This window comes from Rattus rattus, chromosome 6, assembly GCF_011064425.1.
Source record: "Rattus rattus isolate New Zealand chromosome 6, Rrattus_CSIRO_v1, whole genome shotgun sequence".
NCBI classification, from domain to species: domain Eukaryota; kingdom Metazoa; phylum Chordata; class Mammalia; order Rodentia; family Muridae; genus Rattus; species Rattus rattus.
Genome location: NC_046159.1, coordinates 11,684,054 through 11,703,003, shown reverse-complemented (window position 1 = coordinate 11,703,003; position 18,950 = coordinate 11,684,054). Strand labels below are relative to the sequence as shown.

At 43.1% G+C, this 18,950-nt stretch overlaps 1 protein-coding gene across 1 annotated transcript; it reads left to right on the top strand.

Moving 5' to 3' along the window:
• Positions 1–3,322: 3,322 nt before the first annotated feature.
• Strap (serine/threonine kinase receptor associated protein) lies at positions 3,323–18,463 on the top strand. The gene is made up of 10 exons (XM_032905508.1): positions 3,323–3,681; positions 4,523–4,658; positions 6,709–6,790; positions 7,110–7,182; positions 8,742–8,838; positions 9,414–9,551; positions 12,749–12,885; positions 15,158–15,307; positions 15,853–15,918; positions 17,072–18,463. Exons 1-10 carry the CDS (start codon positions 3,570–3,572, stop codon positions 17,131–17,133), a joined length of 1,053 nt encoding a protein of 350 aa, XP_032761399.1. The 5' UTR covers positions 3,323–3,569; the 3' UTR covers positions 17,134–18,463.
• Positions 18,464–18,950: the final 487 nt, after the last annotated feature.

The window sequence follows — 18,950 nt, the reverse complement described above, 5'->3', positions numbered from 1 at the left end:
CTCTGCCTTGCTGTGAGCATGCACAAGCAGGCTTTTCTTTTTCTTTCTTTCTTTCTTTTTTTAATTTAGCCATCACAGTAAAGATGTGTGGAGCAGCTTATACTGCCATATAAGGCAGTATCAGAGAGGGGAGGAGGAGAGGAAGAGAGGGAGAGGGAGAGAGAGAGAGAGAGAGAGAGAGAGAGAGAGAGAGAGAGAGAGAGAGAGTGAGAGTGTGTTTACAGTCCCTGCTCTAATTCAAAGGCCTATCAGGCTGGCCTCTTCATATCTCCTACTTCCCCACGCTATCACTGCAGACAGAGCCTTCAGTCACAACCACCCCAGGACACACTAGAGACACAACCTTAGACGTAACGGCTATGCTTATCACCTTGTTTTGATCTGCAATCAAAATACTACTCTATTCCATAACTGTGTACAATGATGGCATATTAAGAAAAAAATTAAAAAGTAGAACAAAATAGGGGCTTTTAAGAAGCCCTAACAGACTCAGACTCCCAAATCCCAAAGGTATGATTAACAAGGATCACAATAAAATCCCAGTGAATAACCCTGGTGTGTGAACACTTCCATATCATCCAGTAACAAAATAGGCATCCACTTTCATTTATTTTCATACAGCCGATTTGTGCAATTTCTTTCCACATTGATCAAAGGAGAACATCTTCGTCATCAACGAATCTCTTCATGTAGAGATGATTTATTCTGTACGTCACTTCTACAATGTCTATTACAATGCCAACCTGTGCTCGATATGCACTTTAAAAGCCGTGTGTGCGTGTGCAGTATGCAGAAGTCAATCTTAGGTACTGCTCCTCAGGACCCATCCACTGTTGGGGTCCAGGCTGATACAAGGCTTTCTCAGAGGCCCCACAAAAGGAGAAAGGGAATACTAATTCAGTGTCTTTGTCCCAGAGCAGACTTAGCAAAGTCCAGTCTGGGACCAGGGCCTCCAAAGAGTTAGGATTTCAGTTTGTGAGAACCTGACTTTTCCTCCTGAAGGGACCAGAGTATCACTGTGAGCTCAGTCTATGGTGCACGTGAAGTGTTCTGTGCTCGTCTTGTGCAACACTGCTTGATTAGCCTCCTGCTGATTTCCTCCCACTGTATGATAGCTTCCTCTGTTCCATATCCTCCCCCTGCAAACGGTATAAAGAAAAAAGACGCTGTACTTCTTAATAAGCTTTATGCAAAACCTTCTGACCCCAACTTTCCTGTCTTTATTTCTGATACCCTGGTCCCTCCTCTTAGGAGCCTGTCACTGAAGAATGACTTGCTGGTCCAGAACCACCTACCTTGTTTTGTAGATAGTCTCTCACTGGTACTTGGAACTGTTATGCTGACTGGCCAGCAAGCTCCAAGGATTGTTATCTTTCAGTGATGGACTACAAGAATTCATCACACTATACATGGCTTTTTAAGAAAATGTGGATACTGGGCATCAAACTCAGGTCCTCTTGCTTGCATGGCAAGAACTTTAGCTCAGTAGACTGGGGTCTCTCTGGCTGTAGTAATAGTTGTTAGAGCCATCTTATCAGTTATGTTCTCATCGGTATTATAATGGCTATTCCTGGCTGTCAACTTGACACTATCTGGAATGAACTACAATCTAGAATTGGAGGGCTCACCTGTGATCCAGATCTTGAGGCTGGAACTTGGCATGGAGATCTTGAGGCATCGTGGCTATGAAAAGCTTAGGCCCAGGCAAGGTAGTACACACCTTTAATCCCAGAAGACTAAGGCAAAGAGATCTCTGAGTTCAAGGTCAGCCTGAGACAAAGCCAGTCCCAGATCCAGGCATGGTGGTACTCACCTTACCCTGGGCCACACTTTCTTATGGAGACCTACATAAGGATTGGAAGAAGGAAGATTCGCTCTTCTTTGTCTGCTTGCATTTGCTCGCCAGTACATCTGTTGGAATCTACTTCTACAGAAGACCAGCTGAAACGACTTCCCTAGTGGGACGGAGCAACTGCTAGATTCTTGGACTTCCCATTCACAGCTGCCCGTTGTTGGGGTAGCTGGACTACAGACTATAAATCCTTCTAATCCCTTAATATAGATATTCCATAAATTCTGTGACTATAGGGAACTCTGACTAATAAGATACTCTCTGAGCACTAAATGAACATTTTTTCCACTAGAAAATAAGCATTTGCTGGCCATCCACTACAGACCACTTATCTGTCACCAGGGTATAAATGTTGTTGGCATAACCATTCTCATTACTGAGTTGTAGTGGTGGTGGTGTGTAGAGAGAGATATAGGTTGTAGGGAGAGAATGGTTGTTACAGGGTAGGCAGTTAGATGTGAGGTAATTATGGAAAAGTGTGGCTATATCTTAACATCACTGTCTCTATTGGGTCAGGTGCTCCTTTGTGCAGTTGGATTGTTTGTTCCTAAGACCACAGGACACTTACCCACTTACCACACACACACTAACAAAAGGCCTGCATGCTCAAAAGACCCTTTCTTCATTAAAATGACCCTTACATGGTGGTTTTGTTCTTCCATCCGTTTATAGCCTTTTCTAGAGATCAATGGAAGGGATAAACTAACCAGAAAAAGGGAGAGCTGATCCTCTATGATTTGCAAGGGGAAAGGGGTCATCTTACCCACGAGAATGTTATCCACCAAATAAGTATCCACAAATATGTCTTTAAAATCATAACACTGAACTCTATGGATTACTCCCAAACCTTCCTTCAGGGCATCCCACTCCAATCTCTTTGCTGTGTACGCTTCACTTTGCCAAATAAACGTCTAATTCAGCTCTTCTACTGATTCAATTCGCTATTTTGAAAAAAGTAAGAACCAAGATACACACCCCCAGTGTTGTTTATTCAAACTAATGAAAAAATAAGAAAAAAACATAGACAGTCACATCTGAGTTATACATGAATAAAGAAAAGAGTGAAGTAAGGGTGGGCTGGCAAGAGGGCGCAGCGAGTAAAGCCCTAGACGCCAAGCCTGACAACACAGTTTGATTCCGGGTTCCTCTCGCTGCCCTGACTCCACCACCACACAAGAGGGCGTGTGGTTGCTCCGGGTCTTGTAGATGCTCGTGGACGCGAGTGGGAAGAGCTTTTGGACTTTGAGTATCCAGAGAGAACAGCAATTAGAGAGTTCCGACTCTACAACAGCAACCAACAATGGGCGGACTTGGGGCTCACAACACTGGGTACTGACTGGACGCAGTCCGCGTTACGTCAGCACCACGCTCAGCAACGGCTCTGAGTTCGCGCCTGCGCACTTTGCTTCTTGCCTCGATTCAGGGCGCTACCGCCTTCCCGCCGTCCGTCACTTCCGGTTGACGCGCCCCGTCAGTGCGCCATCACTTCCTGCCGCTACCGGTGTGGACCGTGAGTGGCGGCGGGCCGGTTTCCCGGCGCTCCCCTTCCCTTCTCCCTCCCTCCCTGTCCCTCCCTTGGCGACCGCGCGTCGCGGGGATTCCCGACCCGGCCTCGGCGTGAGTGCGGGGGCCTTAAGCAGCCTGAGGCGCCGCGGCAGAGAAGGAGGACGACCGCGACCCTCGGTCCCCGCTCCGCGTCACCGCGCTCGCCGCCGCCATGGCCATGAGGCAGACGCCGCTCACTTGCTCGGGCCACACGCGGCCCGTGGTGGATTTGGCCTTCAGCGGCATCACGCCTTACGGCTACTTTCTGATCAGCGCTTGCAAAGGTGAGCTGACCCCGCGACGGCCGCGGCTCCCGTGTGCCGAGGGGTGGGTGGGTCATAGCTGCCAGTGATTGCGCTACTGGAACAGAGGCTCGCCCCTGGCCAGGCTTTATTTGTCCCTCCTCACCACCGTTTTTAGTGCTCCGCAGCACTGCGCCTTTCTACACACACAGCTACATTGTATTTCTCAAGGATTTAAGGGGAGGAGAAATTAGGCCAGGCCGACAGGAGTGCCTTTTAAGTCTCACTCATCATATTGTATCAGCCTTTGTGGTGTGAGCCTCATTTTTTCCAGATGAAAATGTACGTTAGGTTTACATGGTCCAAAGTAAAATCGGCTATCTAGATCGTCTTGACACATGTCGGTGTCATCCAGCCTCATGTTTTTTTTTAAAAAAGGTTTTATTTATGTGTGTCCGTGTGGTGTCTCTATGCGTGCTTGTACATGTGTGAAGGGGTGCCCAAAGAGGTTACAAGGCGGCGTCAGATTTGTCTAGAACTGGAGTTACAGGCGGTTGACAGCCTCCGTGTGGGTGCTGGGGATCTGAATCAGGTCCTGTGGAAGAACATTTCCCAGCTCTTTAGAGTTGTTTTGTAACCCGAGTTTGCAAAGGTGAGGGAGGCCTCTTGTTCGGTACCAGAATTGTTTAGGCTTCCCAGGAAGGGTGACCCAAATTCCTAGTCCAGTCACTGGGACCAGTGGCACAGACCAGGATGGGAATCCCCAGTGCTCAAAGGGAGTAGGTGGGACCAGTCAGAACAACTGTTTTCCAGTTTGCTGCCCAGGATTTGGTAGTATGTTGCATGCATCTAAATCACATTATGTCTTAAAATAATTTTCTAGATGGCAAACCTATGCTCCGCCAGGGAGATACAGGAGACTGGATCGGAACATTTTTGGGTCATAAAGGTGCTGTTTGGGGTGCAACATTGAATAAGGACGCCACCAAAGCTGCCACAGCAGCTGCAGACTTCACAGCGTAAGTGTGACAAAAATGCTTAAGTTCATTCTTTCTGAATGGTGTGGTGACGTTGTCAGAATCTCCAACTTCACAGTTAGGCATAAAGTTCTGACTCTGCAGGTGCCGTGGAGAATACATGGTGTTTGACCTCACCAAGATTCTGTTCTGGTTCTCTGAGCATCCTCGTCTTCACTAAGTTCCCAGACTTGAGATGTTTAAATGATTGACCCTCTCCTTGATACCAGGAGTCTTAGTGATCTATGCAGCTTGGAGAATGGATATTGGTGATGTCCTTTACAGATATTTTTGTAAATTTAGTGCTGTATAGTGATGTCCCCAGACACTTTTTCCACTCAGTTTTATTAACTGGCTCTAGATACATTTAAAACCGGGCCTCAAACTTACTTTTTATTTCCTGTGGTTTTAAAAATTGCTGTCTGAAAGATCATTGATTTTCCTTAGGTCCTCACTGTCTTAGTTAAGTTTCATTATTGTGAAGTGACAACATGACCAAGGTAAAGGTAACTAGATTTAATTGGGACTTACTTAGAGTTTTAGAGGTTCATTGATGAGAAACATGGTGGCATCCAGGCAGACATGGTGCTGGAAGAGCCAAGAGTTATATATAGAGATAGATCCAAAGGCAGCCAGGAGACTGTCTGTGGCAGGCAGCCAGGAGGAGGATCTGGATCACATTGGCCAGACACACAGACCTACTGCAGCGTTGGATAAGTCGCCTCATTGCGGTTCACTTTGTCTTACCTGTTTTTACTTTGGGTTTTGCATATATTATCAAACTGACTTAATGACTCTCTTTGCTCTTTTGAGGCACGTGTCACCTTTTATATAATTACCTGTGTTTGTAGTCACCTTTGTCTTTAAACTGATGAAGGTAACTTTTATTTACTCTTGTGTATGTGGGTGTGCACACGCCATGGTTTGTGTGGGGGTATGGGGTGAGGGATGTGATTCTGGTTGTCAGGATTGTACCTACAAAACCATCTTGCTGGCCCAAAGGCAGTGCCAAGTGCTGTTGTATGTGATAGTAGTCCAGAGCCTGGAGAGTGAAAAGGGCCTTCTCGATTTCTTATTTAAAAGAATTTCACACTTTGGAACAGTTGTAAATGTGTCATCATCTTTGGTTGAAGCAGATTATAAACAAGGTTGCTGGATGTGCTGCACCTGTTTCTGTAATCCCAGCATTTGTGTGTGGAGGCAGGAGGATCTCAAGTTAGAGACTAGTCTAGACATACCAGCTCCATGCCAGGACTACACAGAGCGATCTTTCCAAAGAGGGAACGAAACAAAACAAAAACAGGAATAAAAGTGATTAATTGTTGAAGGAAGGAAATTGAGATTAGCATTTGAAGTGAGTATGCGAAGAACATTAGGACCCAGATGGGCATCATGTGGGAGCCTCTGTGAGGAATGGGTCATAGTTAGGATCTTGGGTGGCTGGGATCAGCAATAAAAGGAGGTTAGGGCAGAGAAACTAGAGCGCAAGAGACTGGAGTAGTTGTAAGTGAAGTGTGGTGACATCATTTCTCTCATGCATGCTCTTATAGCCATGTATGTAACTCCCAAGTATGTAGTTAGGTGTTGTATCACCAGTTCCTGCCTGTTTCTTAGATTTGTAAATCTTACTAATGCTGTTCATTCAGAGTGCTTTGCATTCCTGGCCTTTGGTGTACTTCAAGTTGTTAAATTCTATATTTTGCTCTGGTCTGTGACTAGATAAAAGGATGACTTGGTGAATTGAATTGGCTAAAATATTTTGCAGATTTGGTAAAAAAAAAATAGCTCTAAGCTAAAAAACTAGAATAGGTCAATTTGTGAATCTTGCATAAATTATTCTTTTTCACTGTCAAAAATATTAAGAGTTAAAAAGTCCTATGGGAAAATTGTCTTTTAGGGCTTTTGATAAATTAAGTATCCTAATAATTAGCACTGTGGGAAATGCATAATACAATAATACAATAATAATGTAATTATGTTGAATTGATCACAATCACCATTATATTTAACATCGTATTAATGTTACATACTATTTGTTTATGTTTACATGTAGCAAAGTGTGGGACGCTGTCTCTGGAGATGAACTGATGACCCTGGCTCACAAGCACATCGTCAAGACCGTGGATTTCACACAGGTGTGGGAGTGGAGCTTGGGGTAGGGATGTAGTTGAGCCTGCACACTGTTTGCATAGCGCACACACACAGGCCCTGAATCCCACTGGAGAGGAAAGAAGTGTTGCTGGGTAACTCCTGTGATGCAGGGAGGGAAGGAGGGCAGCAGCAGAACTGCAGGCAGTTCTGGCGGTTCCTGTGGTGTGGCATAGCTAAAAGGACAGCAAGCTTGGCAATTCTCTAAGGAGGTCACAGTGCCCTCCTAGAAGTAGTTGGCTGCAGTGCTGTCTTTATTGGGAATTATAAAGTGGTTAGTGTAACATTTTTCTTTTTTGTTTTCAGGATAGCAATTACCTGTTGACTGGAGGACAGGACAAACTGCTGCGCATATACGACTTGAACAAACCTGAAGCAGGCAAGTGCGGCTGACATATCACTCTGTGGTTTTACATTTCCTTTAAGTAACGGACTAAAGAACTCTAGAATTGTGACAGCTAAGATAATCAGCAGAAAGAAGCATCCATCATTGTTAAAATCTTTTGTCAAAATAAATCCTGTTAGGCTTTTCTTATTCTGTGCAGATTTCATTTTAATATTGGCTTATTTTACTGCAGAGCTCGTAGCCTTCTGGCAGTGTAGAACATCACCACGGTAATGGTTTTTCATTTCATGATGCTAGGGTCTGTGAAGGTACGAGAGCAATGTTGGTAGAGTTAGGTGATGTGTGGTGTGGCCCTCTGGAGGAGAGGATGCTGAGACAGTGGTGTGCATGGTAAGGGTTAGGCTTTCAACTGTTTAGCTGTATTGGTCCATAAGAAACATTCTGTAGGTGCTGACAGGGCTTTTGTGAATTACAAAACGGACATTAAAGTTTAAGAAGTGATTGTGATGAGCAGTTACTCTGTAGAGTTGTACTGTTTGGAAATGCATCTGTAATGTGGTGGACTGCTTGTCACTGCTGACTGCAGTGTCTGCTGGGCATTTTCTCTCTGTCTATGGTGCACTTATGCTAATGTAGCAAAGTGTTGTTGAACTTGCTGGACACAGTAAAGGCATACAGGGCTCGGGTGGGATAGTTCAGGGCTCGGGTGGAATAGTTCAGGGCTCTGGGATACATTTTTCATCCCCACCTCTCACAACTGTGCTTTGAAGGTGGTTTTCCCAGTGGATCTCAGTAGAAGTGATGGCAGTTCATGGGGCTCTGACTCTTCGTCAGGCTGTTAGTGACTCAGGTGTACGCTGTCCTCACAGACTATATGTAACAACTTCTATTGCCCCGTTTTAAAAATGAGGAAAGGAAATTTCTTTCATGGGAATTGCTTATACTACTTTTAAAATTTCCCTTTCTCCTTCTTCTACTTTCGTGTTGCATGCTTGTGTTGCGTGTGTGTGTGTGTGTGTGTGTGTGTGTGGTGTTGGCGTGTGTGCGAGTGTGGGTGCATTTGTGTTTGTTTCCCCCCAGTAGTTACTACCAACAATGACTTAGACAAGGCCCTAGAGTTAAGTTTACTATGAGGATTAGCTTAGTACATCCTTGTTCCTGGGCCCATGTTTTTATCCATTAGTAGTATGTTTATCCTAGGGTTTTACTGCTGTGAAGAGACACCATGACCAAGGCAACTCTTATAAGGACAACATTTAACTGGGGCTGGCTTACAGGTCCAGAGGTTCAGTCCATTATCATCAAGGCGGGAGCATGGCAGCCTCCAGGCAGGCATGGTGCAGGAGGAGCTGAGAGTTCTACATCTTCATCTGAAGGTGGCTAGTGGAAGACTGACTTCCAGGCAGCTAGGATGAGGGTCTGAAAGCCCACAGGGTCACACCTACTCCAATGGGACCACACCTTTTAGTAGTACCACTCCCTGGGCTGAGCATAAACAAACTGTCTCAATGTTGTAACTTTCAGTTGTTTTCATATTGCTCAGTTTGGAAAGCCAAATATTTATTATTCATTTTAAATTGTTTCTTCTAAAGAACCCAAGGAAATTAGTGGTCACACGTCCGGTATTAAAAAGGCTCTGTGGTGCAGTGAGGATAAACAGATCCTTTCAGCTGATGATAAGACTGTTCGGTAAGTTAATTTTTCTTCATTAGCTTAAAGGTTGAAAGGTATTTTACCTTGTGGTTTATAAATACTTTACTAATCATGTAGGAACATGTGTGTAGCTTAAGTCAGTGTAAGTCAGAGTGACGTGGAGTTACTATCATTGTCACATGGAGTAGAATTCAGAAAGTCATTGAGTTGCGTGCGGCCTTGCGGTTGTTCCTAGTTTTGTTATGGACAGGTTGGCTGAGGGAGTTCATGATGCCCTTTAACTTTTGTGTGTTGAGACCTGCTATATTTTGTGTAAAGATGCACAGCTGTGAGAGAGACCAAACCAACAGTTAGATTAGGTAGCCAGAACTAGGTGCTTTATGACAGTTTTATTAGGACGTTAGGAAAGTAGAAAGTTGATTTCACCCATACCTAACGCAGGCTTTTATATTTCATAGGAACTCACAATTCCTACTAATTTGTAATGAAAATTACTTTATTACAATTGTGACCATTTTCTCATGGATTTATGCATAGATTAAAAAAAGCTTTTTTTCTGGCTATTGAATAAATATACTTATGTACTCATTCATTCGTTTATTTATTTGCAGGCTCTGGGATCATGCCACAATGACAGAAGTAAAATCTCTAAATTTTAATATGTCTGTTAGCAGCATGGAATATATTCCTGAGGGAGAGATCTTGGTTATTACTTATGGACGATCCATTGCTTTTCATAGTGCAGTAAGGTATGTCCATCCAAGACATTTCTTCATTTCCTTCAGTGGGAAAGAGGGGGAATTAACTTTAAAAATAAAGGGCTGGAGAGCTGGCTCAGCTGTTGGTTAACAGTGACTGTGTGTCTTGTGGAGAAGTCAGTTCTCACCACCGTCAGGTGGCTTGTACTCACCTGTGACTGCAGCCTTGGTATCCGTGGCCTCCACAGGAATCCACGTGTACATGCACAGGCACACATTCATACAGATAAAATGATCTTTAAAAACTTGGAAGGTTTATACCAGAAAGTTGCATGATTCTTTTAAAGGCAGATTAATACCTGTGCTGTGTAACTCAGTCAGAGGGAAGTGTTCCCACTCCTCTTAGCACCTGTCTCTTAGGTTGAGCATACTGTAATCAGGAATTAGCAAATTTTAGCTACCTAGGATATTTATTGGCATATTTTATATTGTTTTTTATCAAAGGAGCCATTGGCAAGGTGTTGTATATTCCTTACTATGTAGAAATCACTGATACTGTTTTCTTTTTTCTAATTAAAATTTTAAAGAGACAAGGCCTAGGGATACAGCTCAGTGAGAGTGCTTGTCTAGCATGGATTAGGAACCTGGGTTTGAATCCCTAGAATCTAAAAGCAGGGAGGGAAGTAATGCAAACCCATTCATTGTGTGTGCATGTATGTGCATGCTTTGGTTTTTTTTTTTTTTTTTCTTTTAATTATTAGGACTATGATGCATATAATCTTGTTTTTAATTAAAAGTGTTTTCATCCATTAAAACACCTTTAAAACATTTTTATTGGTTGTAGTGCATTAAATTGTAAGAGCTTATGTTTCAGTGCCCTGAGCAGTGTAGCTGGTATTGTGCTGCTATATCTTTGTTCTCAGTACTGGAATCCTGTAAGTACAATGTTGAGTTCAGCTGTAGAACTGACTGTGCACTTCTTAGCCTTGGTATTTAAAGGGTTTCTGTAAAGATTAGACCACATTCCCCTCTGACAGTAGTCTTATGATATGGTCTTGAAGAATACCACAGTGTTTAGCTTCATTGAATAGGGGACAAAAAATGACACGGAAGCTCTAAAACATGTAAGAGAGCTCCTATAAACAAGAAGGCTATTAGTGGAATACTTTTACACAGACCGTGAGATTGTGCAACTGTAACTGTTCATCTCTGGACCGTGCGTTCCTGCTCTAGACTGTTGCCTCAGATCTCATTTGGTAGTCACTGACCCGTTGAATATTTGAAATACCGAGGGCTGGTCTGTAATGCTAGATACAGCACAGCCAACTTTAGGGTTTGTGTGTTTGTTTTTTTCCAAGACAGGATTTCTCTGCATATCCTTGGCTGTTGTGGAACTCTGTATAGACCAGGCTGGCCTTGAACTCAGTTTTACCTGTTTCTGCCTCTTGAGTGCTGGGTGGGATTAAAGTTAGACGCCACCATGCCTGGCTATTTATATGTGGTGTGTGTTGATTGATGATCTATGTTGAAATAATTTTCAGGATTGAACTGAAAAGGACTGTAAAGAATAGATAGGATTTTTTTTTAGGGGAAGTAGTTGTGCATTGATAAATACAGTTTCATTATAATGCAACTAATTAATCTTAGTTATTGCTGGGAAGAGACACCATGGCCAAGGCACTTACAAAAGGAAGCATTTAATTGGGAGCTTTTGGAGACTTACATTTCCAGTGCATAAGTCTGTGGCCATCATAGCAGGAGGCAGCTGGCATGGCATCGGAGCAATGGATGAGAGCCTGTATCTGACCCACAAGCTGGAGCTGACACAGCTAACCAGACTGGATCTGCCAGGGGCTGGTGAACTCCGCTCACTCCCCGGTGACACACCCTGAACCATCCTGATCCTTCTCAAACTGGTCTAACTGGGAACCAGGAGAAGACTCCAGGCTTCATTCTCCCTCAGACCAGCACAGGGCCTTCCCTCCCTGGTTAGAAACAGCTGCCGAGAGCAGTGGCAGGTGTTGCAGGAGAAGCCTGAAGCCTGCACCCCGCACCCTGCACAATTGAGAAGACATTTAACATCCCTTTGTACTGTAGTGATTCCTACTGTAAACTATTGCTCTTGTTTACCTTTGTCAGTGTCGAGCTAAACAAATGCCTTGTCCCTGACTTTTGATTTTTCTTTTTTTCGGAGGTGGGGACTGAACTCAGGGCTTTGTGCTTGCTAGGCAAGCGCTCTACCACTCGCTAAATCCCCAACCTCTCTTTTTTTTTTTCTTTTTTTTTAAAGCAGGGTTTTAAGGGTGCTCTTCATCATGTATCTCTGGCTGGGTTCTTTTTTCTTTAGCCTCTTGAGTGCTGGTATGCAGATGCGTGCCACTGCTCAGCCCGTATGACCTTTTTGTATTTACTAAAATAATGCATGTTTATAGAGAAAAATAGAATGAAATTTTTCAGAAGAAAATGAACTAATCGGGCATTGTCACTGCTCTAAGTGGTGGAGCTTGGGAGAACGGAGGTGACAAAGGAGGTGGGCTAAAGTCTTGTGCAGTAGCCAACTTTATTCAGAGCATCAGACAGTTTATATCCACCGAGGGTAAAGAGAGGCGTCTTACGAGCTTAACCTGTACAGTCACAAGGCTAGTTACATGTAATTGAGTAACAACAGCAAGTACTAGTAAGTAATCTGAAGTGAGGACTTTCCTACCCCCTGCACAGGAGGAGCATAAATCATTCCAATAGCTACTCCATGCTTTAAAGAAACTGAGGTCAGGGGACTCCAGTTTTCTTGAAGAGTTCTCACACGCATGCAGAATTCTCACAGAACTCCATTCCTGGACTGAGTTCCAGCATGGCATGATGTTCATCTCTAAACCTGAGCCCAGTAACAGTTAAGGCGAGGAGGAGCTCAAGTTGAAGGCCTTTCTGGACTCTGTACTGATTCTGTCTCAAAAACAATACAAGGTCCCAAATACGGTTTATCAGCCAAGACATTGATCAGAAAAGTGGCTCCTGCTCAGAATACGGAGTTCCCACTACTAAATGTCTTCCTGAGATGAGGTCCATTAGGGTATAACAGTATAACAATCTTAAGTCATATACACCTAACTGAATCTCTATTTACTGTGTATTGGGTTTCAGAATTCAGGAATAATTTTTTAGGATTAATTTTAATATGGCTAGATAGTTATTTATGCAGTGTTAAAATTTTTGTAGACATTTATGTTTTTGTGTTCTTTCCTTCACAGTCTGGAGCCAATTAAATCCTTTGAAGCTCCTGCGACCATCAATTCTGCATCTCTTCATCCTGAGAAGGAATTTCTTGTTGCTGGTGGAGAAGACTTTAAACTGTATAAGTATGATTATAATAGTGGAGAGGAATTAGGTGAGTCTCATTCTCTCCCCTTCATCAAGTATCTCCCTCCACCTGTGGGTCCTGACCCCTTCTAGGGGTGTGTGTGTCTCAAATGACCCTTTCACAGGGATTGCTGAAGACCATTGGAAAACACAGGTATTATGATTCATAACAGGTAGCAAAGTTATAGTTCGACGTAGTAACAAAAATAATTTTATGGTTGATGGAGGTCACTACACCACCACAACTGTGTTAAAGGGTTGCAGCATTAGGCAGGTTGAGAGCCACTGCCTTAAATAATTTACTATCAAAATATTATGAATGCCTTAGGTATTTACGTATGGTTTGTTGAAAGTAAGTTTTCCAGCTAACTAAAACTGGAAACTCATACCTTCAAAAACAAAGGTGTTATCCATTTTTGATAGAAATACAGACCCTCTGACAAAATAGACTGAACTCATTTCCTCTTATCTGAGTCTTATCTTTACACTGATGTTCTGTAGTTCACTGATTTTTGATTCTTTTATTGGGATGGAATATTTGTATTTCAAGTCAAATATGAAACATATGCAAGGGTATTTTGTTCTTTCTAAGGAGAGAACAGGTATAAAATCCTGTTTACCCAGCCTCCCTTCTTCAACCCAAGTCTCTAGAGAATGGTGGGGGAATCATTGGTTTAACAAGGACCCTTTACAAAGAGTAATATATATAGGATTATAACATATAATATTTACTATATATAATTTATTTTAACATAAAGTAATTAATATAATTTAAATCGAAACTAAAGTATAACTTAATATAGTAATATATAAAATATTAAGATGAGTTATATATTGACATGTAATATATATTATTTTATATATATAAATATATTATTATTAGTTTAATAGTTCTTAAGAAGTAGAATGGCTGATGTATGATTAATTTGAAGCAGAAACATCCTAACTTTATCATGTGTAGAATAGTAAGTATGCTAGATAGGTCAGAGAGCACGATCTTTAGTACCTAACCAAGTCCAACTGTTTTGCTTTTAGTTTAAAAATCTCTCTTTCTGTTTGTAAACTGGCGTCTCTTCTTACCTGTATCTAAGTATTCTGGTTTTCCACCCACAGAGCTAACTCACTGGATTTATACACAAAGAGCAAGAAACGGCTTTATTTTGTTTCTTGGGAGAAACTGGTGGACCGGGGTTGCTTAAGTCAGTTCTAGAATGTTCAGTCACATGTCCGTTTTTTTCAGCTTGAGAGAACTGTGGCTGGGCTGGGGCGGAGGAGGTGCTCAGCGTTCATGATCCAGGCTGTGTTCAGAGGAGAGATAGATGGGTGTGAGTTTTGGATACAGTTGTTCTCATCCAGTGTCTGTTCATGGAACTTTGGGGTTGTGTCTGAGGGTTGAATCCAGGAGGTTTGTATATGATAGACAAATATTCCACCCTGGTCCCTCTACTCTTAGAAATATTCCATCCTGGTCCCTCTACTCTTAGATGCTGCTATTCCCTGGCTAGTCAGAGATGGAGGAAACTCCAGAATAAGATGGAGAGGCATAAGATTATATATGAGAGATTCGTAAGTTTTCCTGCAGTAGAAAAACCTTCCCGATCTCTACATTCCCGGTATTAAAATGTGGGGTCAGGATTGAGCCTGTGTCAGCACTGTGGTGGAATTAGGAAGCCCGATAGATGGCCTGGTTAGGGAGTCAGGAGCTGGCGTCTGTAAAGAGCTCCATCTGCTGGCCCTCTGCAGGCATGGATGGATCGGCTCTAAAGCAGGGTGAGTTCAGGACCTGGACACTGGGGTAAGGTTGAGACTTGAGCTCCAGTCTAGAATTTAGTCTTTATTGACAGCTTCTCAGTTCTCAGTGGGACATGAAACTTCATTTTCCGCTTTTGAAAGACAGTCTGTGTTGGGACACGGTCAAAAGAGTGACTCATAGTGAATGATACTAAGGGTCTCTCAGGGGACCCTGAGAGAGTCTGCAGGAAAAAGTCAGAGGCCTTTCTTTCCCCTCAGCTGCATTTTGTACACCGGAACCGCGATAGCATTGTCCGCAGCATCAGACTGGTCCACCCTGTCTTTCAGCCATCAGATCCCATGGCTCCCAGACAAGAGCTGTGTGGATCAGTGAAAGTTGACAGGGCTGCCTCTGACATTGGACAGGAAAGGGCTAATTCTAGGGAAATGGTAGAGGTGATCCCCAGCAGTACAGACGGACAGTATCTCTTCTAGTACAGCGCTATTTACCCTAATAATTAGCTTTGCATTTATTTAAATCTGATAACCCCGCTCTTCGCTGTTTTCAGAATCCTACAAAGGTCACTTTGGCCCCATTCACTGTGTGAGATTCAGTCCCGATGGTGAACTCTATGCCAGTGGTTCTGAAGATGGGACACTGAGATTGTGGCAAACTGTGGTTGGAAAGACCTACGGCCTGTGGAAATGCGTGCTTCCTGGTGAGGACGTCTCTTCAACGTTACCAAATTATGCTGCGGAGACTGTGTGTCCTTCACTAGTTCTGTTGCACTATGTCAGTTGCCTTTAGACTTTGAGTTCTACATATGGCATAAGCAAGTGACGTCATGCTGCTAACTGAGCAATGGCCTTTATGTGATGAATTGAATGAACTGATTTCAAAATTTATTACAAAGGAGCTCGGGAGTTGGCCCAGGGGTTCAAAAGCATACATAAAAAAATAAAATAAAATAAAAATAAAGCTTGTTAGAAGGCAGTATGAAGAATTTGCAAGTATCTATTCAATTGTTTATAGTATTACTTGATCCTTACCACTGAAAACATGTTTTTAAGTTTAAATAACAAACAAACAAACAAACAAACAAAAACTCCAAATACGTATTACTAATCCCAGAGTGACTGTTGTACTAAAGGTGGCTTTAGATGTCTCTTTTAGACTCAGTGACTGTTAGGAGGAAGTGTGCTGTGTGAGTTGGTGGACACCTGCCCTGCTCCCTAGTCAGTCACCCTGCTTTTCTCTTCACAGAGGAAGATAGCGGGGAACTGGCAAAGCCAAAGATCGGATTTCCAGAAACAGCAGAAGAAGAGCTGGGTAAATACAAATTAATGAACTTTTCTAAGGGTCCTGGGTATGTAAAAATTCAGTGTATGAGCATTTTTGGTCCATGGCAAAAGAGACTTAATAAGTGAACACATTTGAAATACATTATAGGAAGCTTAAGTGTGAGTGTGTAAGCATTCGCTCCCGAGTTCAGGCTCGTGCACGTGGACAGGACTGATGGGCTCCCTCATGCTTTCAGAACAGGTACTTAAAGGTTCCCGAGACAGTTTATAGCCATGAAGGGAGGCAGAGAGGGCTTCCTGCATAAGGGACACTTACATGCGAGGAGACCGCAGGACGGACAAGGTGGCTGGTGAGGATGGACAGGAGGGCTCAGCAGAAAACAGAAGAAAGGCAAGGGAACCAGCGTGAAGGATGTCGCTGTCCAGTCTGAAGAGTCAGGGTAACATGAGATGAGAGGCTAGGCCAGCCGGCTCCTGGTTTGCTCTGCTACAACCTTGATAGTTTTATAAACTAGGAGAGTGAAAAACCTTTGATCTAAGTGAAGGTCTAGATGTAAAATTAGGAAATTGTCTGGATGTATAGTGTGGAGAAAGAGTTAGACTAGAGACCGTAGATTCAGGGTTAGTAGCCACAGGACAGACACCAAGAACAGAAGGAAGGCGGCTTGTCTTAGATGCATAATGGCTAGATTGGAAGATTGCTCATTACTTGTCTTGTAACGTGGGGCGGTAAGAGGAGTTGACCGCAGATTCTGAGGCCAACCCCCGCTTTGGATGCTATTAGAGCCTGCCCCCAAGAAGCAGTGCTTAATGGTTATGTTTTAATTACATGCCCTTGATACTAGGAATTGATTACTAAAGGAAAGGACAGGACCCGCAAAGGCATGCTTTTAATTAGATGCTGACTGGATAGTTGGAGTCAGCCGAAGTTTATCCCGAAAGGAGAGGGATTGGGGTTGGACAAGGATGTGAAGACCAAGAACGGGTGACTGTGTCTAAGCTCTGCCCAGGGGTTTGGTGGCCGGAGTCCTGGGGTAGTGTGATGTTCAGTAGCATTTCTGTCTATTTTCTCATTCTCGCCACAGCATGAAAAGACCCTCTATTCATCCCTCCTTGTACAGAAGTGTAGATTTCCTTCTTCCTTTATTAAGTCCGCTATGGCCTTTGTCTTTTAAATGCAGAAGAGATTGCTTCAGAGAACTCAGATTCCATCTATTCGTCAACTCCTGAGGTGAAGGCCTGAGCAGCTCAGACGTGTGCCGCAGATGCCATGCAGTTGATGGACTGAACAAGCAGAGACCGGCATCGGCCTTCAGTTACTCTGCCTGTGCCAAAGGGGACAGACTGTTGGGGCATGGATTGCTCCAGTGCACGAACAACTACAGTGTTGCCTGTGAGTGAACTGGCTGAGCGTGCGGTGCAGGCAGGAGGATTCTGTTCACCTAGTGCCTGCCAAAGCCTGCTGCCGCGATGAAAAGCCAACTTAGTGTCCACTTTACCCCAGATCTCCTGTAGCTGTTTCTGTTATGGAGAAGAAAAATATATTGGCCTATTTTTCTGACATTTCCCTTGAAGAATGCCTTTTTTTCTCTGCTTAGTTGTGAAGAAGAGGAAATACATGATAAAGTAACTGGTTTGATCTCTTTCATTGTACACTGACGGCTTCTGGACATCTAATTTTTTAGTTATCTAAATAAAATGCCTCTAAAACAATAATTTTCTGTTTCTTTGGGAAATTCTGACATGCTTGAATATTAAAACTAAATATTCAAAGTTTTCTGTATCATCCACAGCCAGCAGTGGCAAAAGACAGTTTAGTTAGAGCCTGAACTAAACATTTCCTAATTTTGAAATTCAATTATTTAAACTTGAAACTTTCCTATCTTTTGCTAGGTGTTCATTTATCTTCCGGAAGGGTAGAATTGCTTTTCTTGTTTAAACATGCATGTTAGTTACTAAAAAGAAAAGCAATTAGGAAGACAGGTAAATAAGCAGAAGTCCCAGTTGTTCTGAAAACCGCTGTCCGCAGTCAGACATCTGCTTGGTTGTACAAATACCCACATGACTGTGAAACTGGGTTAATCATTAATTTGAAGTAGTTTATGATGTATCAGACTTTATCACATTGAAATTTGGGTCATTCAAAAAGTCGACCTTTAATACATTGGATTAGTTGAATAAATTTGTAGTCTATTATTTTATAATATGAAGAGATTAAATTAGTAATTTGGAAATAAAGATGAACAGCTTGCATTAATTTGCTTTCTTCTAATTTGTCTTTTGAGTGACCTTTAATACTTTGATTAGAAAAAAGCTTTGACTGGTTTGTGACAACCAGAAGGCGGCACTACAAGCAGCGGCTGGGGAGCCAGGGGGACGCCTGTCACAGCCGCTGATGAGCCTCAGGCAGTGGTGTTCCTGTGTCCATGTTTAACATGCTTGGTTCTCTGCTCTGTAGCAGTACTGTTAATGTATCAAGATTAGACTGAGAGTCTGACCCTAAATAAAGTTGAATGCATCTTTTATAATGGAAGTTGCTTGAGTTCATGAAAATAATAAAATAAGGGCATTTCTTATTTTGTGCCATTGGTTTCCTGTTGCTGCAGCAAGTTCGTAGCCTGAGCCAGCATGCTTACTAAGGGACTGCAATGTCGCGAGGCTGAAACAAGTCTCACTTGAATAAGGTCCAGGTGCTGGCAAAGCTGCATTCTGTCTGGAGTCACCAGGAGAAGCTTTGCCCTCAGCTGCTAGAAGTCATCGTGGCACTCGCCTTCCCTCAGCTAAACCTGCTTCTCAAGCTTCTTTAGTGACTGTCGCTACCTTAAATTCAGGTGCTCACATGAAAAGGCCTGGATGACCTTCCGTGTGAGTCCTACATCTGGCTGTGCTTATCCTGGGAGCTCTCCTAGATCTGTTCAGGGCTTCTCTTCTGTTACTCCCTCCTCAGGCTGCCCATGGTTCTTGGATGTTGCAGTCTACTACACCCTGCCTTTGCCTGGTTCTCAGCCTTGCAGTCTGCATTGTAGGAAAGGCTTTAGAATTTGAATCTTAAGGAGGTTG

Coding starts and splice junctions, on each gene's coding strand:
- Strap (XM_032905508.1), top strand. CDS start 3,570: ATGGCCATGAGGCAGACGCCGCTCACTTGCTCGGGCCACACGCGGCCC. Junction 6,791..7,109: donor AGACCGTGGATTTCACACAG/GTGTGGGAGTGG, acceptor TTTTGTTTTCAG/GATAGCAATTACCTGTTGAC. Junction 7,183..8,741: donor CTTGAACAAACCTGAAGCAG/GCAAGTGCGGCT, acceptor TTTCTTCTAAAG/AACCCAAGGAAATTAGTGGT.